We start from the raw sequence: 17,406 nt of genomic DNA on the forward strand, positions 1-17,406 counted from the left end.
GGTGGCCGTGAGTTATACTCAGGCATGAATTCTACTCATGACATGCTTGAGAATCTCAGTGAGGAGGTGAGCGAGGAAGCGTGTAAATCATAATAAAAACATAGCAGAAAGGGATTCATTACTTTCACGGAGCAAACTCTAGAATATTACAGGTGTCGAGAAAAGAGAACAATTGCTTTCCACAAGTGCTGTGGCAAGGGGAAAAATCAGAGAAGGCTTCGTGACAGCGGTGGATTTGAGCTGGATCTTGGAGGAAAATAAGATTTAGACCGGGTGCAGACGGGGAGCCGCGTTTCTGCGGGGACTGAGGGCAGGGCCTTCAGGGAGAGGGGTACAGGCAGAGAACCAGATCAGCGTCACGGAAGCAGGAGACTCAAGCGGTGGGGCAGGTGAAAAGAGAGAAAGATGAGGGATACAGGCGGAGAAGCGGGTGGGCGTCAGACTAGAAAGGATTTTGAGGAATTACTTGGTGGTCAAGTGGCTCATACTGTTCTTGGTAGGCAAATGGAAACCAATGGAAGACTCGGAGCGGAGGGATAGTATGGTCAGACACATGCTGCAGAAGATTAACTTAACGTCAGTAGGGATAGATGTTAAAGGAAGGAAGACAGAGTAAAGATGGGAAACTGATCAGGAGTCTATCACATAGGATAAATAAGAGGCAATGAAAATAGGAACTGAGCAAAGTCAGTGGGAATGGAAAGAAGAGTATGGATGCAAAAAAAAAAAAAAGAGTACACTGTAAATAGCATTTATGAAAAATATGGAATAAAGCCTTACCTGATTCTTCTGTATCTTGTTCATCTATTAAACCTACTGAGACGCCTAAATCCACACATTTCTTGCTATGTGTCTTGGACTTCATGTGTTTTGTCAGATTTCCTTAAGGGAAAAGAATGTTTACTAAGCTTACATAGTATTATTTTGCTATTGCATTTGTCAATACTGGCAAATTCCATTCCTATTTCAAGTGAAAGTACAGACTGTGGTTACACAATTCCAATGACTGAAATTCGTTCAAAAGAAAATATTGGCATCTGTATGTTGCAATAACCCTGTTATTAAGTAATAATAAAGAGAGATTTATTATTCAGGTTATTACTTAATTACTATTAAGTAATAATCTCCTCTACTTTGATCATGTCTACCATTTCCTTATGGTTCCTATTCTCTAGTCCTTATTTATTTCATAGAACATTTTATACACACTTAAAGTCCCTTTCAGATTGCCCTGTGACCTGTGGTTTCTGAATTCTCCCCAGGCTGTGTTTGCTGGCTTTCCCTCATAGTATTTTATTTCCTTGTACACTTCTTATATTTTATTGTAAACTTATCTTGAGCAAGATGGTTCTGCATGAAGTTGTAAGTACCCTGGGCTGTAGACATCGCTATATGTCGGTTTTCCAGGTGCTTCTGCCTGAGACTTGAAAAGCTTCATTCCACTGATTCTAGATGAATCTGGGGATCTTTTTGGCATGGCAAAGGTATAGGGATTTGTTTTTCAGCAGGGAGCTTTTCCCCTACATGATCCAAAGACACTGGACAGGTGAGCCAGGATTCTTTCAGAGGCCTTAGGCTTCATTCTAGGACCAGTATGAATCCCCAGGTCTGCAGGCATATATCTGGCTTGATGCCCTTATGGACATTTTTTTTCCATATCTGTTCACCAGGCTAGTTTGGAGTTTCTTTTTTATTTCTGTTATCTGAGAATCTGTCTTTCTAAATTTCAAGCCTGGCTATCGATTCAAAACTATAGTTAGTTGTTGTATTACAAATAGTATTTCTGTGTGTTTGGAACAAGAGAAACAATTTTCTGCATTAATTTCACTTCACCCTTCTGACTAAAAGTCTCCTAACAATAACCCTAAAGGGGTGTTTTCTCTGGCAGCTGGTATATTGACCCCTGTAGGCATCACCGGGTTACACTGGGAACCACTGGGCACGCTGGCCCAAAGTGATCATTAATACAGGGAGAGAACTCAGATTCTCTAGAGGATAACAAGCAGCTTGAGTGGATAATGCCACACACACCCAAAATTGCCAAGAAGGGAAAATCACCTCTTTTGAAAAGAAACAAAATCTAAATGCTGGGTTTGGTGAGCAGGGGCATATTAGTATTTGAGAATAAACCTTTAGAGGAGCTAAACACGTCTGAATCACTGGTCTAGACTTGGAGCCAAATCTTGCGATAGCTAGAAGACCAGTGAAACTGCAATATTTATAGAACTTCAATTCCACTAAAAATTCACTAAGCCGGTGGATCTGGTCACACCTGCTTAGGCTACTTCTTGCACCAGTTCGTATGCACAACATCCCAGAGCTTGGGGCTTAACAGGTTCAAGTGAAAGAGGGGGCCCGGACTAGATACTAGGATCCAGCAAACCCTGACCTCTGTGATTCTAGAGATAACATCCAGCTTAAATGACTTGGCCATGTCTGACATTTATTTTAAAATAAAGCATGAAGCAAATTTGGCAACATGTTAACAACTATTAACACATGATGGGTATACTGGTGCTCATTATACAAATATCTACTTTTCTGTATGCTTCAAAATTTTCATATTAAAAGTTATGACTAGTTTTCCCTTCTTATTGTGGCTGAACTTTCCAATTACAAGTCAAAACACTTTCTAGTATGATAACAATATTATAAACCAAATTACAAGGTCCACGAATAGTTCTTTCAAAATGCTTTTGTTCCTTACATAGATAGTCATAGAGGTCATTTATTTTCTAAGAGATAGATGTAGAATTGTGAGGAGGCAAATTTGGGAATGTAAATTTTTAATAAGCATATTTTCTCATAGCTTGAGCTATTACTTATTATTAACCAACTTTGTAAATAATTTGAAGTACAGCAATTTGCATTTCATATGCAGAACATGCATATTAAAATGCAAATATCCCCTAGCAATGCTGTAAACTTGGTGCATTAATTTAACACAATACATTTTTCAACAGATTTAATAAACATTAATCTAAATCCTCTGGAAAGCAGGAAGCTTTTGTTTCTGGGTTCCTATAGCTATATATAGAGACAGCCCAACTTTCTGTGATATAAATGGCCCTAAATCCTAAAGAGATGCAAGCTCAATGTATATTTTCTGCTGACTGACCTTTAAAGTAGAATAATGAAGACAAATCAATTAAAACTGATTTGAAAATGCATTCATAAAATAAACTGAGAGGACAAATGATGAAGCATAGATTTACAAGCATGACCACCAGAAGCATCAAAGTCTAGGAGGACAGAGCAATGCTATCTTTGCATACTCCTATTTATAGGGCATGCCGTCACATCACTGTTACTTTCTGTTAATAATCAGACACATCCAATAAGAAGTAGAGGTGAACTGCTTGGGAAAACCAAATCAATCAGAGTAGGGCAAAATCTACAGTCTCATCAAAAAACAAGACTTTTATTAGTTAGCTGCCTTTAAAAGGTTCTATGGAATCTGTTCCACATGCATCCACAAAAGGTAGCCTTCTACAAGGAAGCTGACCACAGCAAAGAGAATTGCCCTGAGGAGAATAGGGAAATAGTGAATTTCTGACATTTTCTTCACCAGTCTCCTGAGCTTGGGTAGCTTTCTTTAAATAAGTATTTATTTATCACATAATTCCAATGAACAATCTGACAAAACAGAAAGTTTAACGTAAACTCACATGTGCGGCATGTTGGAGAAATGACAGACAGGAAGACTGCTAACATGCACTGCTCGCTCTTCACGGACCACAATGCCCCGTCCACCATTTAATAGACATTTATCTAAAATTCTACATGATGCTGGTTTGAGTTATCTCACTAGGATTCATACTTGATGATTCATGAAAGTTTTCTTTGCCAAGAAATCTCTGTGGTTCCATTTGGTTTTCCACATCTACGTTTTCCTTCCTTTCTTGCCCTTATAAATATACCTTTAAAATATCCTGACTCCTTTCCCTCCTACTGAGAAACACCCATTTCACATTATACCTTGATTCTCTTTTATCTGGTAACGTCACTTTGTACCTGGTCATCTTTCATTTGTAAATACTGGGCTACTGCTGATCTCCTGGTCTCACACTGGAAATTATTTAACAGACAGGTGTTTCATAATCATTAGGATCAAAACCAGTGTAAAAGCCATGAACTGGGTTAAAAGATCAAACCACTTAATCCTATCAAAAGCCTTCCCACAAGATCAGGAAAATCATCCTGAAATGCACCCTCCATTTCTAGAAGGAACTCCTCTATACACCAAGAAAGACAGAATCACGGTTGCTCCCAACTCATGATTTCTTGAAACTTTAGAAATATTCAAGGCTATCTGGATCACAGTTTTGTTTTCCCCCATCACTCCTGTTTCAGGTATTACTGGCATTTAAGGAGAGCTAAGTAGAAGCTACTTAGTTGCTATACACTATAACTCTCCTTAAATGCCAATAAACAGTAGCCAAAAGAGGTAATAAACTTTGCTGAAGAATTTATCAATCTTTAAAACAGAAACCTCAAAGTCAACCAGTACAATAAGAAAAAAGCAAATGTTAACTAAAAGGGATAAAAATAAAGTAGTTCTGTGAAAAAGTTACTGATTAAATATTTTTCATAGATTTTGTCCTTTCAGACAAATAATTTTATGATCACATTGCCTTGTATTTGGGAGAGTCTTATTTTGTAAAGGGTGGTATATGAAATCGAAGCCTCAAACAACTAATTTTTATATAATAACCCATAAACAAGGAACCTAATGGAGAAAGCAAACATTTTACAATAGCGCATTCATTATATGCAACAGGAAATTTGCAGAAGGTAAAATTACCTTAACTATAATAAAGCCTTACAATTTAAATAAAAACATATAAAGAATACAGAAATGGTACTAAATCTAACCTTAACTACTAGTTCTGAGTTCTATAATAATTAAAGAGTATAAAACTTTGAAACTAAAATTCAACAGAATTTGGGTAAAATAAATGTTTCATGGAAAACAAAAGAAATGGCTTTGCATGACTAAAATTAGATAATAAAACATGAACATAATCAGTATAATTTTACTGTACTTATTAATTTTTGTCTTTAATCGTTTAGCACTGAAATGCATTTAATTGTGATCACAAAAATTTCTTTTTCTTCTTTGGCCCCAAAATAAGTAATTTTGAAAATGTATTAGTCATCATGTTATACAACTGTAATTTGGGGAGTAAAAGAAAAAAGGGCACTTGCTCCTTTTAGAATGTCATATTTATTACATATATTCTAAAAGTATGTAATTAAAATCTGAGGTCTAGAAATATATAAAGAAATAAAAACATGATGCTAACAAGGTATAATTTAGTCTATTTAAACTACTACAGCGTTGGTCAAATAATCTGTAAAGCTGGGTCTTGGCTCTGCTGACTTCATGCATGTAATAAAGGACTATGAAGCAATGTCATCTCATACCTTTAGTCTTAAAGGAGAAGTTACAGTAAGTGCAGTGGTAGGGGCGGACATCTGTATGGGTTCGTATGTGTTTCTTTAACATACTAGGTTTCTTACAACGGATTCCGCATTCTTCACAAATGTACTTTCCTCTTCCCCTGCCTCGGACATATACATACTCTTCATTTGATTTATATCTAATTTAAAGAAAAAACAATGAATAAAGCAACTGGATACTATGTCTTGGAGAAAATATTGATGATTAAAATTCAACCTAAAAAATAAAACAAGGCACAATATTTACACTCAATAAATGTTATGCATGTACAAGTAACAGAATATTCCAGCTTTTCAAAGCAACACAATATTGTAATAGCTGATTCAATTCAAGCAACTTTATTCAATACCAGGTTTAATTTTAAAATAGTTCCTCTAAGTCACTTGTCTAAAAGTTTTGTTATTGTTAAATTCAGTTACAACTATCAGTACTGAAATATTTCTGAACTTCATTTTAACTACAATTGGCTGTTATGATTTTTCTCACAACCAAATTCACAAAAGATATCAAATAGGCAATTAATTCATCTCTCTTAGCAGATTTTTTCCAGGCCATTCCTTATTATGAATCAATGTGAAACCCAGGGTTCACTCTGAAAATACAGTGTTCAGCTGCCTCCTAGAACCTACAATGTTTCCTAAATAGTTATCATTTTCTTGATCAAAATGGAGTTATTTAACATAATACCTAACATATATTTTGCCATGAAGATTCTGTTAATAAGCCGAGAAACTCTGCAACATTTATATAAAATTGGCACTAGTAAGTCTTCATTCACATGAAAGCAAATGTACATTTAAAAAGTAAGTTTAAATGTACATTTAAGAAGTAAAATTTGTACTTGCCCTCCATCAAATATTTTAATTCTTCTTGGTTCACTTTTGATTAAGGAATTTTCTTTATCTTGCTCACTGTTAATTTCAGAGGCATCTTTACTGCTGAATTCAACTACTGTGGACTTTTGATTACCTAATGCTCTCTGAAAGGGAAAAAAAAAAAGAGAGAGACACTAATTTAATATAGCTGAAAACACAAACACGCTGATGTTTCACTTGGAAATTAAAACACGGCAGAGTACAGTGCATAAGGTTAGCTTAATGGAAGTCATTACAAGGATATAACAGCTTTAAAGGTCATTGCTTTCTCTCCTTTATCTGTCGGAATCACAGTGAACTGATAAATCTTATTGGACTTTAAAATTCCACCACATTCCAGTGACACCCCCAAATAAAGACTCTACAACCCCCCACCCTGGTATTCAATGAACTTAATACGAATTTAAAAAATAAACTAAATACTGTTCTTAGAGCTAACTAACCACTCATATTACAGCCTAAGCATGCTTGTTAAAGAGTTTACTCTTTAAAGATGGAAAAGAGCTAGCTACCCCTCTGGCAGAATGTCTCACACCCTGAAAAAGATGAGTAACTCCCCACCAGTATCAATGTGCTGTGAAGTTAAAGCAGTAGCCCTGTTTCCCAATATTTTAGCCTCCTCTTCCCCATCATTTTAAACCATAATTAGATTTCTTCTCTATATCCTCTGCAAAGTTCCTGAATAGTGATGACTGTGAATTATACATCACAGGTCAAAAGTTAGGTCTTGGCCTCATACTACTTAAATCTCTAGAAAAAATGCACTGAACACGAGAATAATGAACAGTGTGTACTTTCCCCGCCGAAACGCCGTAGTGACACCAACTCATGATTTTATACAGCTGCACTATTCCCAACCACCTATCTCACTCCCCGGTCCACTCTGCCCTCGAAGGCCCCTGGGAGGTGGGCAGCACTAGTGGATCACGTCCCAGTGAGGAAGGACCCTTGTCCGAGGTCAAGTGTTAACGGCAAGGGCACCAACCCCAGTCCTCTGGCCAAATCCAAAGTAAGGCCCAACTTTTCTGATCAAGGGCCTCTTGATTCCAGCCTCCCCGACATGCCAAGTAGACAGCTATTGTACTGTGACGGCATAGTAACAGTTAAGTGATGAGAGGGTGTGTGTACCACGAACAGAGGGCCAGTGCGGCCTCACCAAGAACTCCTTTGGGAAGGCCTTACAAAGCCAGGGGCAAAGAAGAGCAGCTGGCCTGTCTCAAAAAGGGGGTGTGAAGAGGTAATGGCACGGACCCTGACAAGTACAAAGGCAACTGTCTCCTCCTTTTCTGCCAAACACATCCGGTTTCCCTGCAATCTGGAATCTATATACTCACACCTTTCCTTGACTTTGTACCTTTAACAGCAGCAATCCTATTGCTTATCTTCTTCTCAATACCAAATTCTCACTTATCTTTTGCTCACATTCTTGCTATCAAATCTCATTTCTGTTCACCACTGAGCGACATGCCAAAGCTTTACTGTTTTCTCAGTCTATATGCTTAACTACTCTATCCCTTATACGTTGTTGACACCTCGTTTCTTTTGGCATCTGTCGATTCTTTTCCATTTTGAATTATAAATACATCCACATTTGGGTGTGAGTCCGCCTTCAAGCCAGTAGCCAGTCGCCCATGGTCACCAGTCCATATAGCTCAAGTCTCAGAGATATCAGACCGTTCAGTCCTGACACCATGCTAGACTTCTTTGTCTGACCTCTTGGCCCGAACAATTCTTAAAATATCTTCTTCCTTGCCTTGTATGATACCACTTTCTCCTAGTTCCCCTCCTTTTGAGATTCTCTTTCAGTTCCAACGGGGACTTTCTTCATTCATTCAACCCTTTGAATAGTAGGGATCTTGGGATCCACCCCAGGCCCCTCTCTCTTCTTCACAGTCTTCCTGCGGGACCTCATTAACTGCATCTATGCACTGAAGGATCTCTACACCTTCCACCTGGGAACTCTCTTCCCAGCTCCAAATCCGGGTGTGCACTTCCCAAGGCATTTCTACCAAGCACTCAGCACTGCAGGAGAGCTAGTTTTCATAGGTGCTTCAGGAACATAGATACATGAAGCTCTGTTTAAATTCTCATGCTCAAGTCTCATTTTCCATCTGATTTAGTAGACGTAGAGGCTGAGCATCTGAAAATTAAATTCTGAGTGGTCTAGATGCACCCTCCTCCACTGAGAAAGTAACAAAGGCTCTCTACCACCATTTGCATTCCTTTGTCTTTATTTACATTTCCAACTTCAAACTAGGTCAGTGTCTCAAGCTTCCAACACCTGCTAGCCATGCTGGACTCCTTGGGGTCCTATAAATGAACCACGCTCTTTTTCACTTCCACATCATTTCGCAGACTATTAAAATTTCTCATTTCTGTTTGCTTGAAAAAAAAAATCTCTACTTTTTTTCCTTCCTTAAAGATTCAGCTAAAGTATCACCACTCTTGGAATATCTTCCTTATATACCTTGAGTTACCTGGTAGTGTTAGACTTCCTTCTTTTAAAGTTGTATACACTTCTATTATAATACTGGTACTGTGATTATTATCTTATTGATAAATAAATATTTATGAACCTGTATAACCTGTACAGATCAAGAACTTAGTCTACAATTCTGAATGTCTAGAGTCCAACCTAATACCCTTATTTATGTATTTATTCTTAATCATTTAAATGATTTCCTCATTTTATAAAGCCAACAACTCTAGTAAGATTTATTTCACAAATAACCCAAACTTAATACTTTTATGACTTTTCTGTACAAATCTTGACCAAATCAACTTAATTATCAAGTGTATAGTTATTTTGTGAATCTTTTCTCTAGTAGTAAGATGATTCATGGGATCAGTATGGTCAGCGGAAGCTGGTCAGATTTGCATAAAGCAAGGATGAATGGCTCTCTGCTTCTATTTCAAAATGAAACAGAACAATCTCCAATATTCACAGCTCTGTTTCCCTTCATTAGCAGGGACAAGGCATAAATGTAGTCTTCTGTGACCTAACAAGAAAAACAAATCCTTAGTATAAGAGAAAGATGAAAGTAAAAATATGATTATATGTACCATTAAGACTTAAATTTCCGCCAGTAGAAAAAAAAGTGCTCAAGGCAGGTTATCATTTTCAAAATGCTTGAAGACAGAATCACTGAAGGGACTCTGGGCAATCTTGATCAATATAGCTCCCTGGTAAACTTATCACTTTCTTTCAAATAACTCTACACTTAGCACAGTTTGTCACTCAAAATTAAAACACAACCTCCAACTGAAATGTTTGCAGGCATCCAGACAGGTGGAAACTAACTTGCACAGACTCTTTCTGAAGATAAAGGATATTTTAAGTACCTTGCTTAAGTTGCTTTTCCACTTGCTTGAATAGACCAGTAAGTCTGACTTGAAATGGGTGGTTATTGCTTGACAGTACAGAGATTTTCCGGTCTTCTGCTTGGAGTTCAAGAGAGAAAGAGCCACTTTGGTTGGCAGGCCGAGTGGGTTTGGATCACTGGCACTCACGGTCCAGTCGGTGTAGGCTGAAGTTTTCTGGTCCTTCTGCGGCAGGTGCAGGGCCTTCTGTCTCATCAGGTAGCACCATGTGAAGCTGGTGGCCGTCTTCAGGCTGGGGAAGGACGTGGACGGCTGTGTGTCGCCAGCCTCACACGTGGAAGGAGTCGTGGCCGCATGCTGACTCTGTTCCTGGACATTTGCTTTGTCGCCTGGATTTTTAATCCCTGGAGACCTCCTTTCTTGGTGGTTGTCTATGGATTCCAAAGGAGAAATGTGAGTTTTCTCTGCAGGTGCAGCTGGGTTTCGAACTGTCGGCGTTAGCAAAACAGCTGATGGGATGCTTTCAAATTCCTGCAGTTCTTTCATGGGTTCTCTATCGGCTGGTGGCACATCAGTCAAGTGAAGGGCCTCGGTACTGACTTCGGGGTGAGGAACAACATCCTGCTCCAATGTCACAGCCTCAAGGGGCTCCGTGGTACACACCTGCCTCACTAGCACAGGCTTCTTCTGTTTGCTACCGTCAGGAGCTCTTGAACCCGCTGCTTCCAGCGGTCTCGTGTCTGTCGCACAGACAGCTCCGTTTTCATCCTTGGCTCGCTTCTGGTGCTTTTCCATGGCAATGTCTAAACTATTTGCTGGGGAGAGCATCCTTTTACTGGAAGCTGAAGATTCTTGCTGTGGGGAAAGTCTCCCGACAGACATCTTCGGTGTTGTGGGCGAGGATTCTGACGGAGATGGGTTTTGGCCCATCTCTGAAAAGACAGGTTGGCGGACGAGCTCTCCCTCTGGGTTTGGCAAAGCATTCCGGGTATCGTTTTGCGGTTTTGGTACGGAATTTTGTTCTTCGCTGATTGGCACCGTACTACGATTAGCCTGGCAAATCGGCTGATTGGAGAGATCCTGGGTCACTAGGATTTGTGGCAGAGCTGTGACTGCAGCGAAACAGTACGTGGGGACCTGAGTCTGCAGGTGCGTGGACAGCGTCAAGGACGTGGGCACCTTTGGCACCTGACCGCTGAGAGCCCCGACCTTCAGGGGTGGCGGAGGACACGAGTTAGATGTGGCTTCTGCTAATTTGGCTGGTAAGGTCAGTGAGGTCACACGAGGGGTGGCCCCGGCTGCATCTGAAAGAACTTGCTTTTGCAGAGGTTGCACAGGATTAGAAGTGCAAGGTTGGCTGGAGGGGACCGTGGGACACAGGAGCTGGTACTTGGGAGCAAAGCAATCCTCACTTTTAGAAGGTAGACGGCCACCGGGGCTTGCATCTGGTTTGACACTCTGCGTTGAAGACACCTGCAGGGACATCTGTGTGTCTGGGTGGCTAAGGGGCACGGGGATTTGATTCAACGAGTGTATACCTAGAAGCTGTTGAACGGGAAAGAGGTTTGGAGAGTGGGAACTTGCCGTTTCTGCTCGCACATCCTTCCCTGGAGTCTGGGAGTACAAAGTACTTGCAGGAAACGCAGCTGAAACTGTGTGAGTGAGCTGAGGCCCCTGCAATGGCACTGTGTTCACAGCGGGACGGGCGATGGTCTGGAAAGATAATGGGTTCCCGGAAGCCAGCTGATTCTCCGGAGCGATGTTTAAAGAGATCTGCCGTATCAGTGGACCCCTCCGTCTTTCCAAGAGGGGCACATGCCCGGCGACCCCCACGCCGGAAGCGGATGTCGGAGGATGCGATTCGGCCGGGGGCACCTTCTTAGATGGGGCGATGCTTCCACAGTCGAATGACTTGCTTCTGAAATCGGACACCTCCATGGATGTCTGCAGGCAGTGAATCTGTTCTGACGCGGCCCGCCGCATCTCCCGGTGACCCGCCGGAACACTCAGCGTGTTAGAGCCAGAGGGAATCAGGAGGAAGTCCGCTTTGTGCACAAAGTCGATTTTGGGGGAGGCCTCAGTCTTAGAAACGTCCTCCACGTCTAAAGACGCGGAGAAACTGGAAGTGTGCGATAAACTACTGTCCCTGCTGAGACTCCGGGAGAGCGTGGAGTCGAAACTCGACTCGGTGGAAGAATGCTCCATCTCGGCCAAGCGCAGCCTCTTCTTCTTGGGCGGCAGTTTCTCCGTGGGCAGCTTGGACAAGGTTTCGCTCCGCTGAGGCCAACTGAACTTCTCCGATTTCTCTGCATCATGGCCTTGGCCTTCCAGGTCCTGATCTGGCTCTTCGGTGACCAGGATTTCTGGGACTTGGATGCTGTGCTGCCGAACGAGTCTGGAGGGCTGTCCGAGCACGTGCCGCTCACCTGAGATCTTTCTGGAACCGTCCTGAAGTTCCCCCCTCAGAGCATCGGACAGTGTGGGCTGAGAGGTGTGCCGGGAAGGGCGTCCTTCCTCTTGGGAAATTCCTCTGACACTCAGAGACCCCGGCTTGCCCATTCTCAGCTCCTGGAAAGGCACGGGGGATGCGCCTTCGCCAGTATCCAGCTTGTCAAAGGCCCCGGGCCTGCCGAGCGAGTTTGTATGCTGGATGACCGAGATGCCAGCCCCGTGTCTCTTGGGCTCTGCCCTGTCCTGGGCAGCCGAGCTCATCAGCTCTTCCAGGACGGACGACGGCTTTGGGTCCCGGGGCTGGTCGGGACCTCTGGCCCCAAGCTGAATCTGCGTGGTCTGCCGCTGGTTTCGAGGCTGCAGCTCGCTGGGTACGGCAAGGTTCTGCTGAGACAAGGGAGCCAGGCCCAGCGTGCTCTGAGACTGGGAGCCCTCGGAGCTTTTCGGAGGTGCTCCACTCTCGTTCTGCTGAAGTTCGTCATCATCTCCGACGCTTTTCATTTTCCTCCTTTTCCGGATCTGGGTCGTCTGTTCCCAGACCCTGGTGGCCCCGGTGACCCTGTAGTGCAGGATGGGAGGCTGTGCCCCGCCAGGCACCGGGCTGTGCTCTGGGTCCCGCACAGCGACCTTGGTTTTTGGTCCGTGCAACTCTGAACAGTAAAATTTCTTATGGTTTTCAAAATTTTCCAGTTTCCGATACCTGTTTCTACAGGTCTCGCACTCAAACATGGTCCCTCGCCCTTGGTGAGACTTCTTCTTTTCCAAGTGTGAGCCTGGGGCCGGTGGCTTGCTCCTCGAGGCTGTGGTCTCCCCGGCGGGGCTGCCTCCGGGATGGCTCTCGTCCCAGGGCAGTCCGGCCCCAAGAATGTGGTTTTCGCTCGCTGAGGAGTCTTCCACCGCTGCCTGTCTCACCAGGGTGCGGGGATGTCCACTCTGGGTCACAGAAGGGTTAGGTCCTGGTACAAAGACATCATCGTAGAAAGCGCCAATTTTGTCATCAAAAGACTGACTTCCTCTCAGTGGATGTGGGGCAGGGATGATGCTGGCAGGTACTGCGGAGTACCCAGTGGTGGGCATGGAATTACTCCTGGTGATGGGCAGGCAGTCGAGGGAAGGTACAGACAGAAGAAACACTTGCTTTGATTTCTCTGTCGGGGTGAAAGGGGACTTTGGTATATCAGAGCTTGAACTTGTTCTCCGTCCCATTGGTTTCAAGTCAAACTGGAAAGAGTCCTTAAAGATGTATGACTTGGGGGAATCGATGCTTCCCCGGCGGGAGAGGGAGGTCCTCCGGGGCTTCACGCTGTCCAGCTGCTTGTCATCCACCAGGGCTTCGTTGTCGGAGATGAGCTTCGAGATCCGCTCCTCCAGTGTTTTCGGTTCCAGTGGAAGTCTCATCTGACCTGGGAAGAGGGGTGCTTTTTCACCTGCTGGAACAGCAGAGGCTGCTGGTGTGCTGACCCGAGGGGTCGAGGGCCCGCTGTTCTTTGCAGAGTCCTGCTCTGGGGCAGGTAGTGTCCTGGCAAAGGGGGTGGGTGGACTCACGGTTTGGTCGGCGCTCTCAGATCGGGAAAAGTAGCCCGAATCCGTGCTTCCCAGGCTGCGAGGACTCAGCAGTTTTCCTTGCTGCTCTTGGCAGTAATCAGTGGCCTGCTGCCTCTGCAGCTGGGCATGCGCTGTGCCCACAGGGGACTCTGGCTTTCCATCGGGCTGACTTGGGTCGCCTTTCTGATGGGCCTTCTCATCTGCCTCCCCGGAGGACGCCCAAGCCGGGTGGGACAGGACCCGGGTTCCTTGAAGGTCTTTCTGTGCACCAGGGAGCTCAGGCTTGGACTCCGTAACCTTCGGGCTATCAACTCTTAAAGGGGACATGCTGATGGGGTGGACCACAACCTTTGGTAACTCTGCCACGGCCTGTGATTCTGAAGACCTGTCCTGCGGTGCAAAGTCACCGACCACGTGCTTGGGATTGGTTGGAATGGAACCTGATTTTGGTAAAGCTTCCGAGCTGGACAGCATTCTTATCATCTGTGCTGGCTGCAGGTCCATGGAGCCCAGGTCGTTCGGCCTTTCATCGCCAGCGCCATCCTCTTCACTGTCTCCACTGTCTTCCACATCCGAATGGATGCTAAGTGCTTTGGGGGACTCGTGTGACATGAACAAGCCGCCGGCATCTGGCTGCAGGACAAGGCCCAGTTTGATAGTGTGTGCGTGGGACTTTTTGTGCTTGTACAGGTTGCTTTTAGTCTTAAATGAAAACCCACAGGTCACACAGGGGTAGGGGCGCTCCCCAGTGTGGGAGCGGATGTGCTTTAGAAGCACGCTGGGCTTTGCACAGGCTCGGTTGCAATACTCACAGATGTATTTTCCTTGCTTTTTTGGCTTCTGATCTTTCAGGAGAAGACTGCACATTTGCTCCACGCTGTGGTTAACCACAGCGGCGACAGGGCTCGAGTTGTAGATGGGGCGTGGGGGTGACTGTGTGGAAGGCGCGGGGCTCACCGGCACCGGGGCGGCAGCGTCCACTTGCTGGTTGGGAGGGGTGACCTGAGTGCGGCCGGGGGGTGACGTGGCCGCGGCGGTGTAGACGTGTTCAAGCTGGGCGTTCTCCTGGCTCTGCAGGTTCGTGAGAGATGGGGCGAAACCCGAACATGCGGGAAGCTGCTGACTTTGTGGGCCGGGTTTAGGCACGGGGAGTTCGTGTATGTGATACGCGGGAGAGGCGGCCCGGACTGCTGCTGGGTCCTTCCTCTGAGCGGCGGACACTGGCCCGGAAGGGTATGAGGTCCGAGGCGGCGGCAGCGGCTGCGAGGGGGCGGCCGCATCCGGCGGGCGCGGGTCGGGGGCCTCCCGCGGGCCTCCGTGGAGGTGAGCAGGGGCGCGTGTGGTTTTATTTGGTCTCAGGTTTTCGATCTTTGCGGCACAGGGTGAGCCCTTCTGCGACAGGGTGCTCAGCTCTGGCTCCATGGCCTTCAGCAAGACGTCAAAGGCGGTGTTTACAAAGGAGGAGGGCGGGGAGCTGTGGCCGGGGGAGGCTGGACCCTCGCAGTGCTCAGCTTTGCCCTTGCTGGGCGGGGACCCGGGGTCACGCTTTCCCTCCGGGACGCCGGCCTTGGCGGGGTCGGGGCCCTCCGACCGCCATCGGCGCGGCTCCGACGGCTGCAGCAGAAATGGGGGCTTCCGGGGGCAGACGGGGGCTTCGGACTTGGGGGTCCCGGCGGTCAGCCCTGGGGTCTCCCCGTTGTGTTTGGTCAGCGGCCTCCCCCCGGCCTTCACCGGACTGTGGCTCTGCTTCTTGTGGGGCTCTGCCGTGCCCGCGAGCACGGGGAAAGGGGACTCTTCGGTATTTTGTCTGTGTTTGGCCTGAAGAGGATTTCTCAGAGGGGATTTTGGTATTTTTTTCAGGTGATTCTCTGCTACAATCTTTTTCCGTTTCACACCTTTAAGCGATTCGGAAGTTCCTTTGATGCCAGCCTCTAAGAGTTCTGTTCAAAAAAAGGAAAAAAGAGAACCAATTGGTAAAGTGGTAGGAACACCAATTATGAATTTTTTTTTTTAATTACCATTACAATCATGAGGGTGTTATGACAACTGAAGAAGGCAGTTTAAGGAAAGCCCGTTTTGGATAAAACTGCATTCTAGCATTCCGGTGATATGCTGGCCATCAAAAATCTGTTGACCTTACTATATACATTTCTAGAACACTGTGTTCCTCTCTTGACCTCCATCTCACCAAGGTCCTGGGTGTTTTGTTTCAAAACAAAGTTATCTTCCACCTTCACCCTTGCAGCTGAGGACCCTAGAATGACAGTCTGAGAGAGCTGGCCCACAAAGAAGAAAATCCAGCTTTTTCATGCTGGGTATTTGTCTTTTCACGTTTAGTATCTTTTAAAGCAAACTTCTCAGCAAATTTCTAAAATAATAGCATTGCTCCAAAATAGGCAATACTGATATCCTTATGGGCTTCCCTGGTAGCTCAGCTGGTAAAGAATATGCCTGCAATGTAAGAGACCCCAGTGTGATTCCATATAATGATTTTTAGAGCAAACGTAACTCAGATGATCATGGGATATTCACTAGTAGAACTGTGATGAATTGCAAATATAGCAATTATACCCATAAACAAAAACATGAAAGTAAAATAATACACTTATTAGTGACTCTTCAACAACAAAATTTTAAAGTCAGAATGATGTAATGGCCTTTAGTAAAAAAAACCAAAAATCGCCATTTTAATTGCACAAAATATTCAATGGCTACATTTCTTTGCTGTTAATGATAGCCGAGTAGGTAGCTGCTGCTGCTGCTGCTGCTGCTACTAAGTCGCTTCAGTTGTGTCCGATTCTGTGCAACCCCATAGACGGCAGCCCACCAGGCTCCTCCGTCCCTGGGATTCTCCAGGCAAAAACACTGGAGTGGGTTGCCATTTCCTTCTCCAATGCATGAAAATGAAAAGTGAAAGTGAAGTCGCTCAGTGTGTCCGACTTTGCAACCCCATGGACTGCAGCCTACCAGGCTCCGCCATCCATGGGATTTTCCAGGCAAGAGTACTAGAGTGCGTTGCCATTGCCTTCTCTGGAGCAGGTCGCTAGATAGAGCTTATTACAGGAGAGAAGAGATGAAACCACCTCCATTTCTTCCTGTGTTGAAATAAATCACCATTCAAATGGCATCAACCACCCATAATCACTGTCAACTATTGTATTTTTGAGCAATAATTGCTTGCCATAATTCAGTTTCTTTCGATTTGTTGGATCTTCAGGCACATCAACAAAAATTATTCAAGCTTATATTACCTACTTATAGGGAAGCCAAATACTGTAATTTCTCATTATTTTCAAATAGCTGTTACAATGCACCTATTTGAAATTCATATTAGACCCAAATGTCTACACCAAAATAACTACTTTGCATTAACTGAAGAATTTACATAAAATAAAAATTTCTAGTCATCTTGTGACATCAGTTTATGTGCGCTCATGTTTTAATTTAACGGAAAAAAAAAAACACCATACTAATCCACTAAAGATACATTTAACCACTACAATCAGAGAGGCAAATAAAAGGAGGGAAGGTCTCATGATGAAAATACTTGCGCTAAAGAAAGCTAGAAAAAAAAAAAAGTATCAGTATTGTTGATAGAAGTGAAGTTACTCAGTCGTGTCTGACTCTTTGCAACCCCGTGGATTGTAGCCTACCAGGTTCCTCCCTCCATGGAATTTTCCAGGCAAGAGTGCTGAAGTAGGTTGCCATTTCCTTCTCTGGGGGATCTTCCCAACCCAGAGATCAAACCAA

The 17,406-nt window shown here is 44.4% G+C and overlaps 1 protein-coding gene across 1 annotated transcript in view; it reads right to left on the bottom strand.

Moving 5' to 3' along the window:
- Positions 1-17,406, bottom strand: part of HIVEP1 (HIVEP zinc finger 1) — a 59,410-nt gene that overhangs the window by 21,111 nt on the left and 20,893 nt on the right. The window contains exons 3-6 of the mRNA XM_068994201.1: positions 9,682-15,596; positions 6,310-6,443; positions 5,428-5,603; positions 781-882 (exon numbers count right to left, since the gene is read on the bottom strand). Of these exons, the coding sequence (XP_068850302.1) occupies positions 781-882; positions 5,428-5,603; positions 6,310-6,443; positions 9,682-15,596 (6,327 nt within the window). The remainder of the gene's footprint in view (positions 1-780; positions 883-5,427; positions 5,604-6,309; positions 6,444-9,681; positions 15,597-17,406) is intronic.

The sequence above is a fragment of the Capricornis sumatraensis genome, chromosome 22, assembly GCF_032405125.1.
Source record: "Capricornis sumatraensis isolate serow.1 chromosome 22, serow.2, whole genome shotgun sequence".
In the NCBI taxonomy this organism is placed as follows: domain Eukaryota; kingdom Metazoa; phylum Chordata; class Mammalia; order Artiodactyla; family Bovidae; genus Capricornis; species Capricornis sumatraensis.